This window comes from Bufo gargarizans, chromosome 2 (assembly GCF_014858855.1).
Source record: "Bufo gargarizans isolate SCDJY-AF-19 chromosome 2, ASM1485885v1, whole genome shotgun sequence".
NCBI lineage: Eukaryota > Metazoa > Chordata > Amphibia > Anura > Bufonidae > Bufo > Bufo gargarizans.
Window position 1 is genome coordinate 457,223,968 of NC_058081.1, and position 17,751 is coordinate 457,241,718.

General features: G+C 36.0%; 1 protein-coding gene across 1 annotated transcript in view; it reads right to left on the reverse strand.

The window, feature by feature from the left end:
- Window positions 1–13,350, reverse strand: part of LOC122928299 (protocadherin gamma-A4-like) — a 299,736-nt gene extending 286,386 nt beyond the window's left edge. The window contains exon 1 of the mRNA XM_044281009.1: window positions 10,820–13,350. Within this exon, the coding sequence (XP_044136944.1) occupies window positions 10,820–13,252 (2,433 nt within the window). The 5' untranslated portion in view covers window positions 13,253–13,350. The remainder of the gene's footprint in view (window positions 1–10,819) is intronic.
- Window positions 13,351–17,751: the final 4,401 nt, after the last annotated feature.

Here is a 17,751-nt window from a genome sequence, read left to right on the forward strand (position 1 = left end):
TGGATATGGCAGTAGCATGAGGAGACCACAGAGTGGCAAGGTGACATAATGTGAAATGGCAATAGCAGTAGCAGCAGTATCAGGAGACCACAGAGTGGCAAGGTGACATAGTGTGGATATGGCAGCAGCATGAGGAGGCCACAGAGTGGCAAGGTGACATAGTTTGGAGATGGCCGCAGCAGCTGCATCAGGAGACCACAAAGTGACCCGGTAACAGAGTGGGTCAGTGGGTGGCAATACCAGTACCCATTGAGGAAGGTGGGTGCAAAAAGGAGCTTTTGGCATCAGATGTGTGGCATCAGGCGGGTTGCAGCATCAGAATAGTAGCTGAGGCAGGTAGCCAAAAGAAACCAGTCTCTTTTGTCAAATTGTTGGTGTAGCACCATGGATGATCTAGTCTGATGCATAAGGCATTGGTGTGTGGAAATCCTGGCTAATCCACGCCTGATTCATCTTGATGCAGTGTCCCACTATGTGCTATATGTGGGCAGTGGGCACTTTAAACTATTGCTAAATGTGATATCAAATGTATTGTGGTATCATGCTATAAATCCCTTTAACAGGCTGGCAGTGTCATTTACCTTTATTCGCCCCTAGGTGGTGCTGGCACCACTTATATATATTGGTGTGGGGGGGGGGGGTCAAGTCAGTGTGTGTGTTGAGGATGAGAATGAAGAGTAGAGGAAGTTAAAAATTTGCATTAAAAAAATCCTAGCGTCTTTTTCTTTGCTGGGATTTTTTTAATGCAAATTTTAAAGTGCATGTTTGTAAGTATGTACTGAATAAACCTTTTAAAATAGTTATCGGAGCTTCACTATGGTAGGAGCCACTTGTATCCACAGATATTTTAATCAAAAGAAGTTGGGAATACTAGCAGACTCATCTGGGGTGTGCTGGAATTAAGTCTGTGGTTGAGCTCTGTGTGCTGGTGTGTGAATGTGGACCTTCGCTGTGAAGAACTAAACAAGCTGCGGAGGATACCTTTGATACGCCTGTTGTTGGTGGAGTGCCGTGTAAGTACAATCTGTGCACTGCAGGGCAGTACAACCGTACGGATTTACACTATTATAATTTTTTACAAGTTGCAGGATATCCACAAATAGGACATCTGCAGACCTCGGTACTTTTCTAAAAGGAGAAAAAAACTGTTTGTATACCATCTATTTATGATACGCGCGGTCCAAACCCTATATGTATATTTCATGAAAGTGTGATTGACCCCACAACACTCCTCGGACCTGCAGCAGAATTTTTCAGCGGACTGGAGATTAAATATCTTTCTTTCAGGCTGCTGTGAAGCAGGTGCTCTACCCCAGGCATGTTTGGCTCCCGACCTCCCACTGCTGCCACCCTACTGACTCCCAGCCATGCTTTCAACACATATAACCGCCGACGTGAACTGAGAATATATTTTTCTTTATGTACTGAAATGGGCCAGAAATAAATGCACCAGTGATGTGCGTATATATTTTTATTTCTGTACTGAAATAGGCCACTGAACGCTTTTGCCACAAATAAGTGCACCAGTAAAATGCGTATATACAGTTGCAAGAAAAAGTATGTGAACCCTTTGGAATGATATGGATTTTTGCACAAATTGGTCATAAAATGTGATCTGATCTTCATCTAAGTCTGCTTAAACTAATAACACATAAGAATTAAATGTTACCATGTTTTTATTGAACACACCATGTAAACATTCACAGCACAGGTGGAAAAAGTATGTGAACCGCTAGACTAATGACATCTCCAAGAGCTAATTGGAGTGAGGTGTCAGCCAACTGGAGTCCAAACAATGAGATGAGATTGGAGGTGTTGGTTACAGCTGCCCTGCCCTCTAAAAAACACACACCAGTTCTAGGTTTGCTTTTCACAAGGAGCAATGCCTGATGTGAATGATGCCTCACACAAAAGAACTCTCAGAAGACCTACGATTAAAAATTGTTGACTTGCATAAAGCTGGAAAGGGTTATAAAAGTATCTCCAAAAGCCTTGCTGTTCATCAGTCCACGGTAAGACAAATTGTCTATAAATGGAGAAAGTTCAGCATTGCTGCTACTCTCCCTAGGAGTAGCCGTCCTGTAAAGATGATTGCAAGAGCAAAGCACAGAATGCTTAATGAGGTAAAGAAGAATCCCAGAGTGTCAGCTAAAGACTTACAAAAGTCTCTGGCATATTCTAACATCCCTGTTAGCGAATCTACAATATGTAAAACACTAAACAAGAATGGATTTCATGGGAGGATAAAACAGCGGAAGCCACTGCTGTCCAAAAAAAATATTGCTGCACATTTACAGTTTGCACAATAGCACCTGGATGTTCCACAGCAATACTGGCAAAATATTCTGTACACAGATGAAACCAAAGTTGAGTTGTTTGGAAGAAACACACAACACTATGTGTAGAGAAAAAGAGGCAAAGCACACTAACATCAAAACCTCATCCCAACTGTGAAGTATGGTGGTGGGGGTATCATAGTTGGGGGCTGCTTTGCTGCGTCAGGGCCTGGACGGATTGCTATCATCGAAGGAAAAATGAATTCCCAAGTTTATCAAGACATTTTGCAGGAGAACTTAAGGCCATCTGTCCACTAGCTGAAGCTTAACAGAAAATGTGTGTTGCAACAGGACAATGACCCAAAGCATAGAAGTAAATCAACAACAGAATGGCTTAAACAGAAGAAAAGACGCCTTCTGGAGTGGCCCAGTCAGAGTCCTGACCTCAACCTGATTGAGATGCTGTGGCATGACCTCAAGAAAGCGATTCACACCAGACATCCCAAGAATATTTCTGAACTGAAACAGTTCTGTAAAGAGGAATGGTCAAGAATTACTCCTGACCGTTGTGCACGTCTGATCTGCAACTACAGGAAACTTTTGGTTGAAGTTATTGCTGCCAAAGGAGGTTCAACCAGTTATTAAATACAAGGGTTCACATACTTTTTCCACCTGCACTGTGAATGTTTACATGGTGTGTTCAATGAAAACATGATAACATGTAATTCTTTGTGTGTTATTAGTTTAGGCAGACTGTGATTGTCTATTGTTGTGACTTAGATGAAGATCAGATCACATTTTATGCCCAATTTGTGCAGAAATTCATATAATTCCAAAGGGTCCACATACTTTTTCTTGCAACTGTATATATATATTATTTTTTTTTCCTGTAATGTATAGGCTTTCAACAGAAATAACTGTAGAAGTGAACTTAGCATATATTTTTCTTGTTGGACTGAAATAGGCCACTATATGCCTTCACCAGAATTAACTGCAGTAATGCACTGAGAATATATTTTTATTTTTTAAATGAAATATGCCCCTTTACGCTTTCACCAGAATCAACTGCAGAAGTGACCTGAGAATATATATTTATTTTTTGAATGAAATAGGCCACAGCTGATTGGCTTCATGCAGGCATGTCAATCAGGGTGATCCCGCATTCCCAGAGTTCCTTGCCCCATGTCCTTAGTGCTCACATGTGTAGCTGCCATTTTAGGAAAAATGCGATTTGTTACGACCAAGTGCGAGGAAATTCACATTCGTTGCGAATCGAATATTTCCTAAAATTCTAAATGAATTCTATTTCATCAGCTTCGATTTGCTCATCTCTAGTGTTCACTAGAGATGAACAAAAGTTTTGTTCCATTGTTTGACAAGCACACTGGTGGGGAATGTTGATTGCACCATCGCCATCATTTAACCTCTCAGATATGGCTGAGAGTCAAATTCAACCTATCTGGGTAGTTAATGAGGGGTTAAAAAATACACTCACCTCATTCATTTGATCGCAGATCTTGATTGAAGAAAATGTGCCAGTTCTCAAGCACGCTGATGTGATGACATCAGATGCTAGGCGGGCGTCTGACTTGGTGACGTCACACGTCAATGTGTGCAAATTTTGATGTATTTTCTTCAATCAATATGGCCGTGACAGCCTCTTTGCGCTGAAATGGACGAGGTATGTTTGTTTGCTTTTATCATAATTTAAGTAAAAATTGATTCATAACCACTATGCACCAGGAAATTCTGATTTGTGACGAATCTAATTTTTACTGAAATTCAGATCAAATTCTACTTTCTTAACTTTAATTCTCTCAACACTAGCGTTCACCATATAAAATAAATAAATGTATAATTTTAATAGCATTTTTAGGCCATGGTTATGCTGATGATGTTTACTTTTTGTCTATTTATTTTTATTATAGGGAAAAGGGGTGATTAGAATTTTTATATTTTTAAAACTTGTTTTACACCTATATTAGAACCTCTTATGGACTTTAATGTGCAATCTTTAGCTTGCTTTTCATATACACTACTGTGATTTAATATAGTAGTGCATGGGAAATTCCTTATATTCTTGCCACCTAAAGGGTTAGATAAGAGCTACCACTTCATGAGCCTAGAACATTTTATAAATGTAGGCTATTAGAGAGAACAAACAGCTTCCCCAATCTTAAGCCAGGGAAGCTGATTATGGCCAGGGAATGAAGTTCTTCCCAGGGAAAGCCAGGGAAAGTCACCTCAGATGGTGGGGTCACTGGTATGCCAATTGACCATGGCATCCTGAGATGCTAAATGTCTGTGACTGGCATTATCTCGAATCCCAGACATTAGCCCTGGATATCTGTTTACAATAATGTTTGTTAAAGCAAATGTAGGAAAATAATAACATAATTTGTTGCTGTATCAATGGTTATTGACAATGCTTAAAAAATAAAAACTATGAATTTCTGCTCTATGCTGAAATGCAATTTAAATGATCTCACCTTCAGAACATCAGTTGTTTGTAAAGCTTCTTTATCACCTTTGTTCCCAAGTCCAGAATCATCAGCATCAATAAGATTATCCACAGGGACGTCGGGATTTGGTTTCATGTAAGTAAAGTCATTTTTACTGGTGTCAAACCCCACACAGACATTGTATGAGTAAGGAAATGGCAATGTTCCACTTCCATACTGAGAAAGGATTCTGGGATCAACTTCAGGATATAGCCCTGAACTGAGGTTACTGAAAATTGGGACTGGTTCCGATTTCCTACACTTTGAGATAATTACCAACATCACAGTGATAATAAATAGCAGGGAAATTAATCCAAGGGTAATGATTAAGTACAACTGTAAATTAGATTGTGGATTTTCTTCTATTACTTCTTCATTGAACCTGGGAACTTGCTGTTGGAAATTGTTTGCAATCAAAAAATTTAAGGTGACTGTAGATAAGAGAGCAGGGTCCCCATTGTCCTTCACTATCACCACTATCTTATGATTCAATACATCTTTTTCTTGAAAGATACGGGATGTCCTAATTTCTCCAGTATGCTGGGTGATAAAAAAATAAGAAGAATCCGACGACTGTAAAAAATTATAAGAGAGCCAAGCATTGTGTCCAGAATCTGGATCTATGGCAACCACCTTAGTTATTAAGGAACCAGGTTCAGAATCAAAGGGGACCATTTCAAACTCGCTGATACCTGCACTGTCTGGGGATGGGTATAAAATTTTTGGTGCATTATCGTTTTGATCTACAATATTAATAACTATGGTTATATTGCTGCTTAGAGATGGAGATCCATTGTCTCTAGCAATTATTTGCATTTTAAACTCTTTATGCTGCTCATAATCGAACGATCTCTGTGTGTAGATAACTCCAGTCTCCATATTAATGGAGAGATAAGAGGTTGCTTGAAGATCTTCTGTATTAAAAGTAGAGATTGAATAAAATATTTTTGCATTTTCCCCTATATCAGGATCTGAAGCTTGTATATTGTATATTGAAGAGCCTAGTAAATTGTTCTCTGGGACATATGCAATATAAGTGGATTTGGAAAATAACGGTGGGTTGTCATTGACATCTGATATCTCCAATGTGATGGTTCTTCTGCGGGAAAGCGGAGGAGATCCTCTGTCGGTGGCTAAAAGAGTGATGTTATAAGTAGAAACTTTTTCCCTGTCCATGGATCTTGTGATAACAATTCTGTAGTAATTATCAGATGATAATACTAAATTAAATGGTATATCTTCTGAAAGTCTACACTCCACTTCTCCATTCTTCCCTGTATCTTTATCATGAACTTCAACCAGAGCTATCATTGTACCAACAGCAGTGTCCTCAGGAATAGGAGTGGATAATGAGGAGAAAAATATCTCAGGAACATTGTCATTATCATCTATTACTTCTATTAATACTTTGCAATGGGCCACAAGGCCTCCTCCATCTTTGGCTGTCACAGAAAGTTCATAATTATCTGTTAGCTCAAAGTCTAACTTATTGTGTAATTTAATATCCCCTGTTACAGGGTGGATGCTGAATTTTCCTGTATGATGGCTGTTACCTGATGTTTTACTGAAGGAATATGTGATCTTCCCATTTATTCCGTCATCCTTGTCCGTGGAATTCACAGCAATTATTGTAGTATTTATTGGTGCATTCTCATTTACACTGATTTTATATACTGACTGTGTGAATATTGGGAAATTATCATTAACATCAGTAACTATGATCCGTATTGTAGCAGTTCCAGATCTTATAGGTTTCCCTCCATCCATAGCTGTTAATATCAGCTCGTGAAAACGTTGTGTCTCTCTATCCAATGGCTTCTCTTGGACAAGCTCTAAAAATATGCTGCCATCTGGATTTCTGTCTTCACTCAGTGTAAAATACTGGTTATCACTGAGCTTATATGACTGTACAGAATTAGAACCAGTATCTGGATCTTCTGCAGACTGCAATGCAAATCTGGTTCCTGGTGATGTTAATTCAATTGTTTCTATACTAAATATATCAGAAAAAAATATTGGAGCATTATCATTTATATCCTGAATTTCTACCCTTATTTTAACAATACTGAATGGATTTTCAACCACAGCATCAAAGGTTAGAAAGCAGGAGGCTGCTCTTACACACAGTGTTTCTCTGTCTATTCTGTCTTTAACATACAGATTTCCATTATCAATATTTACATAGAAATATCTCTCTGAAGCTCTGGATACGATCCTTAGTTTTCTAGATGAGAGCTGCTTAATATCTAATCCAAGGTCATCTGCAATATTTGCTATAACAGAGTCTTTCCTCATCTCTTCTACAATGGAATAATGAATTTGACCAGAGACTGAATGACACAGCCAAGAAAAAAATATAGAAATTGTTACTTGCCATCTGAGTCCTTTGTATTTCTCTGTATGAGGTTTCATATCTTGCATCAGTGTCTAAATTATTTTCCAATGAACAATCTTTGTTAAATCAATATTGATAATCCATATATATATATATATATATATATATATATATAAAATAATTGTTAATATGAATCCAATAGTTTATGGAATAATGTAGAAAGAATCCAGATGATGTCTGTCTCCTTATGTAGATCCGCAGTATGAGTGCGTTAGTAAGGAAAACACCAATGGATCCCTAGTTCTGTATTCCTCTTTTTATTGGTTAAACAGCGGCGCTCTGAGGCGAAAGTGAGGAACTGCAATTTTGTAGCATTTTAAGTTAGGATTAAGTCTTTATATATTTGTAAACCTTAAAGACATATAGATTCTAATGGCACAACAAGCAAATATGATATGTACTTAACATTTTTGTACATTCTATGTATGTAATATTTTTACAGAAAATTGGCCTAGCATTCACTTAAAAGGGATGCAATTTAGTACTAAATATAAAAGATATTTTATAACTTTAATAAATAGTTTTTCATTCCTATCAAATGTATTATTATCTCTCCTTATTTAGGTTTATACAGCATTTTTTTCCCATTTGCAAACTACCAAGCAAATATTCATTAACAATACTAGGACAGCTATCATATTTTCAGTTCAATTTCGATCTTTGAAAGTAAAGTAAGGTTTTTTGGATAACTTCAGACACACCTTCAGTTATAGACAGTCTAATTCTTTATATCTATTTATCTTATATCTATCTCATATCTATCTATCTATCTATCTATCTATCTATCTATCTATCTATCTATGTATAATCAAAGTGGCAGTATTAGATCCAAATGAAAAAAAAGGCACAAAGAGAGGTACAAGCCTAATAGAACTAGACCATTGTCCAAAAGGTAAAAAAACTTTTATTCACCCATGTGGACACAACATTTCGGCTCAATGTTTGAGAAAGGCCCAGCTAAAATGTCGGGTCCACATGGGTGAATAAAAGTTTTTTATTTTTTATTTTTGAGTGTGTTGCATTTTGCATTTTTTATCTATCTATCTATCTATCTATCTATCTATCTATCTATCTATCACATATCTATCTACCTACCTACTTTAAATTATAAGAATTTTGCTAGTATTGAGTGAATCAAAGTATCCAAAGTGGACTTCCATCCGAATTTCTGGGAAAAGTCGATTTGCCGCAATGCCGAAATTTCTCGTGCTTTGTGGTAATGGATCAATTTTCACTGAAATGGAGGTAACAAAAAAAACCATACTTCATCTATTTGAGCGTGAAGAGGCCATTGCAGCCATCTTGTTTGAAGATCCCATGCAAAACCTCGAGTGTGATGATTTATGACGTCACCATGCCAGCCAGCGTCATGATGTTGTCACGCACCGCACAAGATTTCACATGGGATCTTCAATCAAAATGGGTGCGACGTCCTCTTGGCCCTCGAATGGATAAGGTGAGTATTATTAATATTTTTTTCTTACTGATTAACCCCTGAAAGTTGTGATCAGCGATTAATGTGGCATCTGAGGGGTACAAAGATGGGAGGTGGTCTAATCGTCGTTCCCTGTCATTGTGCCCATTACTTATAAAGAAATGTGCTTCGTGACAAAGTAATTCATCACAAAGAAAATGTATTTTTTAAAGTCGTCAAAGCAGCTGCATCAAATTTTTGGAAACTTCGCTAAATATCACAAAATAAACTATTTTGACTTAAAGGAAAAACAGAAGAATAATACAAGATTTCCTATAGTGTCTCAAAGGAATCAGTCTATGAAATAGGATAACACTCTCCTTTAGCTGCAGAAAAACACGAGACTGATGCAATGTTAGTAGATATAAACATAGGGGCACATTTAATAAAAATGGTGTTTTAGACGCTGGCCTCTTCATAACTTTTGCGGATCCTCCATAGCTTTAAATCTAAGACATCTTCTAAGCTGTCTTACATTTAAACCTTTTTTTATGCCTGACACAGGTGTAGAAAATGGTAAATGAGATAGACCCACTGGCTCGTTCCCTTCCCCGTATACGCCATACCTCCTTTTTCAGACTTGGCGTGAGTGGGGAGAAGTCACAAATTTCGTATTTCAGCTTCATAAATGACCCCTATAGTTTTTGTGGAGAAACCTGGGCACGATAAACAGTGCAGTGCTATTAGCATAGGCCTCCTTGATGATCATTTGATCAGCAGGCATGGTTCTTACTTTATATGGGAAGTGCTAGCATTATATTATATAGCATGAGGAGCTGATCAGATTGATATATAGTTATTTGGGAAAATATTCATGTAAAACTTAAAGTTTTTTATTTACTGCATACTCAATCGCTGAGACTCTCTGCCCGCTGGAATTCTAAGCACAGAAATAGCAGTTTAATTTAAACTAATAAATTATACTACGGCAAATATTTTTCCATAAAACTATATATCAATCTGCTTACCTCCTTCCGCACTATAACATGATGCCACTTGATTGGACAGTTTTTTTTTTCGGTAACAAGAAAAGGACAAACATTAGAACCCCCCCCCCCCCAAAAAAAAAATAATGAAAAAAAAAAGTATTAAATGGTAATTTGCAAAGAAACCCCTAATCACCAGCATAATATTTGTAATATTGTTGCCTTCTTATATGCAAAAGGGGCCTTCAGGCATCCAATTGCTACCTCTGTACCCATTATAGCAATGCCCCAGATAAAATGCATAAACTAGTTAAATATTAGGCTACTTTCACACTCACGTTTAGTGCGGATCCGTTCAGATAATACAACCGTCTGCATCCGTTCAGAACGGAACCGTCTTGAACACCATTTAAAGTCAATAGAGGACGGATCAGTTTTCTATTGTGCCAGATTGTGTCGGAGAAAATGGACCCGTCCCCATTGACTTACATTGTGCACCAGGACGGATCCGTTTGGCTCCGCTTTGTCAGGCAGGCAGCGTTTTGGTGTCTGCCTCCAGAGCTTAATGGAGACTCAACTGAAGCATTCGGAGCGGATCCTTTTCCATTTCAAACGCCAGTTTGAAAGTAGCCTTAGATGGAAACAACATTATCCATTGTTAGATACACAATATCACATACTGTAGTTGTATCACTGATATTCAATTTATCATAAGATTAATACGAACTAGTAAAAATACAGACATAAGAATATATTATTTTTAATCTCATATCAGAAAGGATACTGCATTAAAGAGAGACTGTCATCAAAAATGCAGTGCAATCTGCAGATAGCATGTTGTAGAGCAGGAGGAGCTAAGTAGACTAATACATAGTTTTATGGAAAATACTTAGAAAAACTTTTAATTTCTGCATTAAAATACCTTCTCTTTCTATGCACAGTAACTCAAGTGAACCATCTTATCAATGATTGTCAGCTACCCCTGTATGACCATATATATATTTAGCTCCTGCCTTATAACATGATATCTGCATTATAGTTACAGTAAATTTCATGGTGACAGGTTCTCTTGAAAAAAAAAGAGGATCATATATGTATAATAAATAATTTCTTCCATAATCTTCACAAAAATATGCTATTTGAATTTTGTACCACCATAAGATGGATTTCATTATGACTAAAATTTCCAACCATATCATTTTCTTCTAGGAGCCTTGACCAATAACTTATATTTTAGATAAACTCACCTGCAGAGAATCTGTTATTGGTAAAACTTCTTTTATACATTCGTTACCATGTCCAGAATCATCAGCATCAATGAGATTATCCACAGGGACCTCTTGATTTGGTTTCACATAAGCAAAGTCATTTTCACTAGAGTCAAACCCCACACAGACATTGTATGAGTAAGGAAATGGCAACGTTCCACTTCCATACTGAGAAAGGATTCTGGGATCAACTTGAGGATATAAACTTGAACTAAGGTTACTGAAGATTGGGATTGGTTCTGATTTCCTGCACTTTGAGATAATGACCAACATCACAGTGACAATAAATAGCAGGGAAATTAATCCAAGGGTAATGATTAAATACAACTGTAAATTGGATTGTGGATTTTCTTCTATTACTTCTTCATTGAACCTAGGAATCACCTGTTGAAAGTTGTTTGCAATCAGAATATTTACGGTAACTGTAGATGAGAGAGAGGGGTCACCATTGTCCTTCACCATCACCACTATCTTATGATTCAATGCATCCTTTTCTTGAAAGATACGGGATGTCCTAATTTCTCCAGTATGCTGAGAGATTACAAAATAGGAAGAATCAGACATCTGTAAAAAATGATAAGAGAGCCAAGCATTGTGTCCAGAATCTGTATCCATGGCAACTACTTTAGTTATTAAGTAACCAGGTTCAGAATCAAAAGGGACCATTTCAAATGCACTCATACCTCCAATGTCTGGGGATGGATATAAGATTTTTGGTGCATTATCATTCTGATCTACAATGTGGATAACTAGTGTAACATTGCTGCTTAGAGATGGAGATCCATTGTCTCTAGAATTTATTTGTATATGAAACTCTTTATGCTGTTCATAATCAAAAGATCTCTGAGCATAGATGACTCCAGTCTCTACATTAATGGAGAGATATGAAGTTGCTGGAAGATCCTCTGTATTAGAAGTGGAGATTGAATAGAATATTTTTGCATTTTCTCCTGTATCAAGATCTGAAGCTTTTATGTTGTATATTGAGGACCCCGGTAAATTGTTCTCTGGCACATAGGCCACATAAAAACTTCTGATAAACAATGGTGAGTTGTCATTGACATCTGATATCTCCAATGTGATGGTTCTTCTGCTGGAAAGTGCAGGATATCCTCTGTCTATTGCTAAAACAGTAATGTTATAAGTAGAAACTTTTTCTCTGTCCATGGAACTTGTGGTAACTATTCTGTAATAATTGTCAGATGATAATACTAAGTTAAATGGTGCATCTTCCAAAAGTCTACACTCCACTTCTCCATTCTTTCCTGAGTCTTTATCATGGACTTCAATCAAAGCTATCATTGTACCCACAGCAGAGTCCTCAGGAATAGGAGAGGATAATGAGGAGAAGGATATCTCAGGAACATTATCATTCTTGTCTATTACTTCGATTAATACTTTACAATGAGATATAAGGCCACCTCCATCTTTACCTTGGACAGAAAGTTCAAAATTCTTTGTTTGTTCAAAATCTAACTTATCATTTATTTTAATTTCTCCAGTTACAGAGTGGATGTTGAATGTTCCTGTATAATGGACATTTGCTAAGGTTTTACTAAAGGAATATGTGATCTTACCATAGATTCCTTCATCTTTGTCTGTGGAATTCACAGTGATTATTGTAGAATTTATTTGTGCATTTTCATTTACACTGACTTTATATACCGACTGTGTGAATATTGGGAAATTATCATTAGCATCAGTAACGATGATCCTTATTAAAGCAGTTCCAGATCTTATAGGTTTTCCTCCATCCATAGCTGTTAATATCAGCTCATAAAGACTCTGAGTCTCTCTATCTAATGGCTTCTCAAGGACAAGCTCTAGAAATATGCTACCATCTGGATTTTTGTCTTCACTAAGTGTAAAGTGGTGGTTTTCACTGAGCTTATATGAATGTACAGAATTAGAACCAGTATCTGGATCTTCTGCAGTTTGTAAAGAAAATCTGGTTCCTGGTGATGTTAATTCAATTGTCTCTAAATTAAATAGATTAGGAAAAAATACTGGAGAATTATCATTTATATCTTGAATTTCCACCTTTATCTTGACAATATTGAATGGATTTTCAACCATAGAATCAAAGGTTAGAAAACAGGACATCTCTGCTCCACACAATGTCTCTCTGTCTATTCTGTCTTTAACATACAGATTTCCATTACTGAGATTTACATAGAAATACCTCTCTGATGCTCTAGATACAATTCTCAGTTTTCTAGATGAAAGCGTTTCAATATCTAATCCAAGGTCATCTGCAATATTTGATATAACAGAGTCTTTCTTCATTTCTTCTACAATGGAATAATGAATCTGACCAGAGATTGAATGACACAGCCAAGAAAATAAGATCAAAATAATTACTTGCCATCTGAGTCCTTTGTGTCTCTCTGTATATGGTTTCATCTTTGTCATCAGCTTCTAAATTCTTCCAGCATTTAGCTTTGTAAATCAGTACTGGTAATCCAGAATATTGTAGAAAATACTAAAATAAATCCAGTAATTTAATAATTTAGACATAGAATCCAGATAATGTCCGTCTCCTTGTGTAGATCTGCAGTATATGTTAATAAGGAAAACATCAGTGGATCCCCAGTTCTGTATTTCTCTTTTTATTGGTTCAACAGCGGCGCTCTGAGGTAAAAGTGAGGAACTGCAGTCCAGTTTCTATCATATATTCTATACTAGTATCAGATGTTCATATATTTTTTAAAGAAATAAAAGATATTCATATTCTAATTTTAAATCTATAAATCCAAACACACACAAAGAGGGAAGATTTAATAAACTAATATTAGCAGTCATTTTGTCGTACAGAAATCATGATAGAAACTTTATACCTTTTGAATATATTTTTAATGCTTATCAATTTTATAAGTAAGGTCCACAACTAAAAGTATACATAGCATATTCGTGAATATCAAGCAAATTTTTTTTGGGACAATATCACCAAACCATTCAACATTTAACTAGAGGCAGAGAAAGAAGAGTCACATTCAGTGTATAAATAATATTAGGATTCTATCTATTGTTATCTAAGGTTGCGCTATAATCTATACTTGAATATCTGAAATATTTTCATATTTAATGATTTAAAAACACACAGTCCTTCATATCTCAATCATATACATGACTATATACAAAAAGAGAAGAGAATATTACCATATCCACTGTTGTAGCCAGCGCTCAGATTTGAAGCAGAAAGAATTACTGTGACCAATATGGACAACTGATAGAAGAAAAATGATAGATTTCCACTGAAGGGTCCTTTTATATTGGCAGAAAAACTGCCTATAAAGATCACTGATTAATAATCAATCATTTTCATGTTGCATTTGTCATGAGCGTTGTGTATCAATGATTGAGAATGCACTCACTAATTTATCTTTAGACTCATACAGTCAAGTTTATTTTAAACACCACATCCACTCCTTACATGGTCGGATGTGCTACAAAACAATTATTTTATGTCCATATAAAAGATATTATAATTGATTATCAATTGCTTCATCATTTGATCTGTTGGGACTGAATATCTGGGAGATAGTTACCCAATATAAAGTGCCCATAATACTTCAAATGAGGGTTTTGATAGCATAGAACAAATACTTCTGTAATTGTAGAAAAGGATCAGGCTACAGTATTTCTAGATGAGGATTTTATTATAGGTATTGTTTAATTAAAAAACAACCAACCTATATAAAAAAATAGGCCCAACAATCAATAAAACATAAGGTGTCTAGCGTTAGAAATATGTGGAAATCAACTGTTATGCTAAGAAGAAAATGTGGCCAACCATACATTTCCACTGTATGTGTTGATTAAAAGAAGGTCCAACTATAAGTGACCAAGTTAAGAATGCCAGAGTAAAATCTGTTGTTTGTCAGGAATACTATGGTCTAATAGAGAAGCTTCCAAAGCAGGAGATCTCATTGTTATGTCCATAAACCCTTACAAGGCTTACAGTATGATATATTTCAGTCAAGCTGTTAAATTAAGCAGGTTACAGTGTGGAATAGAATAAGATTCTTCCATATTGCAAAAGTTAAAGAGGTTGTCACAGCCGAATGGAAACAGCCAATAATTTGATTAGTTTAGATTAGTTTCAAGCAAAATACAGATATTAACATATATCTATCTAAGTTCTCTACTAGTGATAAGCAAAGTTTTCAAAAATTCAATTCTACTACATTGCCAAACTTCTACATGAAATTTGATTTATTCCAAATTACTTCCTAATTAATCGCATTCGCCTTTGAGAAGGTTTGGGAACCCTGGCTGGCTTCTCCTCACTCACCGGACATTAGATATAGTATTTCCCTCTGATCTTATGTATGTCAGATCGATATGTTTCTATTTATTCAACCAAACATGCATTGCTTATTGTGCTATGTACCATGTGTAAACTAAAGAGACGTATTTGTTTTATGTCACCTGTTATGCAAAAATCTAAATAAATACTTTTTGAAACTAATTAATCGCATTCCATTGTGTGGAGTGGGCGCAATGATAGAGAATGGCGATCGCATCACCCCAATCATTTAACCCCTCAAAGTCAGCGTTTAATGTTGATTGTGGCATCTGAGAGTCACATTCAGCCTATCAGAGGGTTTCAGGGTTAAAACAAAAAAAGGTACATACTAACCTCATCCATTTTATAGTGGAGGAGCTGTCACAGCCATCTTGATTGAAGAAAACATGCCAATTCTGACACATGCTGATGTAAGGACATCACTGATGACATCAATGCGTCTGCCCAGCATGATGATGTGGTGACCTTTTGCCTCATTGCGAGGTGAGTATATATTTTTTTTACTGCCATTTCAGAAAAAATTGGATCAAGTTCTAGTTCGTTAACTTTAATTCACTCAACACTATTCTCCACTTTATAAAATAGTATGGCACATAGAAAGGTTAAGTTCTAGTTGGACATCTCCTTTAATTTAGCTTTTGAGCAGCCTTGAGGAAAAAAATATGACAATGACAAAAGAAAGTCCATATCATTAGTTATATTCTTGTTTAGACATTGGAATCAAGGTTCAATGATAATCTAAGTTCAAAGTAGCAAAGCCAACGTTAACTTTTTTTTTTTACCAATTTCTGCTACAGTACCTCTTCTGTGGAATTAGACCAGATGGGGTAGACATTTTCTTCCCATGTGCATTAGTGAGGCTTTGGCATCCCTGACCCTATGGCTGGTTCATCGGTTGTCCTTCATTCATTTGAAGCGAGTGATGAGCTGCAAAGGCAATATTCGAATTTGCGATATTTTGCGAATTTTTGGGTGCATATTCGCCATAAATTTGCAAATTCGAGAATTCGTGATCTCCAGTCATAATTTTATTGACTGCAAAAAACAGCCATGTAATATATTCCCAATAGAAATTTGCAATTAGAATATTCGCGATTAACACTAAGGGCTAGGCAACTTTCCTATTGATTGCCAGGAATGTTGCTAAGTGCCGATATTCGTGATAAATTCGCGATAAATTCACGATTAGAATATTCACAATCAACACTATTCGCGAATACGAATATATAGCACTATATTCTAAATATTCTTTCAATTCTTAAAGTGGCAATATTCACAATTAAAATTAGCAATTCGAATATCCGCGCTCAACACTATTTGGTACACCCAAAAGTCCTGTTGTTTTAGAGATGCTCAGAACCAATCTTTTGGTCAATGTCTGAACCAATCTTGTGTCAAGATCACTCAGATCCTAATGCTTGCATTTTCTTAAATCCCACACATCAATTTCAAGAACGGACTGGTTACTTGCCACCTAATATATCCTAATATATCTTATTTTACAACATAATCAGTGCTATTTACTTCATAACCCAACAATTTTCAATTTTTGATTGGTGTGTTTAAATTATGTAAGCTGAAGTATAAAGCGGCGGAATGTCTAAATAGACTTTAAATCCATCAATGCAAAAGTATGTGTGGAAAAACAAGATAAACATATACACAATGCCAACACAAATAAATTCATAAACATATTTCAGAAATGACCACAAAGTACGTACCTAAACAAATAGGAAAAAAATGTTTCCACATGGGCATAGAAAGCCCACAAGTAGCTGGCTTGTTTCTACCATAATTTAGTATATAGATATATTTTATTTGAAATTGGCCAGCATGAATTAGCACAGAGTAATAATATTCCTTTCTTTGCTATTATTCATATAAACGCTTTAACCTAGGTTTTAAGAACAACTTGACTAAACCACATATAGCTAAATGACTGGGCTTGTCTGGGCCTTAACCCATTCCTCCCCATTCCAACGTAATGTACAGTACAGTGCTACAAGTAGGTTATTATTTACATTTAGTCTTAGACTACTAATTTGCCTCGTCTTGCCATGTGTTTTTTTTTGTTACCCCTAACACTTAACTTTAATTATCCTAAAATAATCTAACTTGACTAGTGAATTAATTAAAAGTATCAGGGTTATTAGTGCTTGGATATGACACTTACCGGCTGCCAACCTATAAGTGTCATATCCAAGCACTAATAACAATTGATAGGTGGTAACCCTAATACTTTTAATTTATTCACTGGTCAAGTTAGATTATTATAGGATAATAAAAGTTAAGTTTTAGTAAAAAATTAAAAATAACACATGACACGAAGAGGCAAATTAGTCTAAGACTAAATGTAAATAATAATATAGAGCCTCTACATGTGTTAGGGTCCGTTTGTATCATTGTACAAGTAGGTTGTTAGCACTGTGAGGATATAGGCTCAGGAGCTGTGCCACACCATCACTTTGAGGTGCCAGCTGTATTATACTATCTTAAAACATCATATGGAGTTTCCCTAATTGTCCAGATACAGCAAACACTTCAATAAATGAACATTGCTTCTGTGGGTTAGACAAAGTAATATAATGGTATGCTACAATAA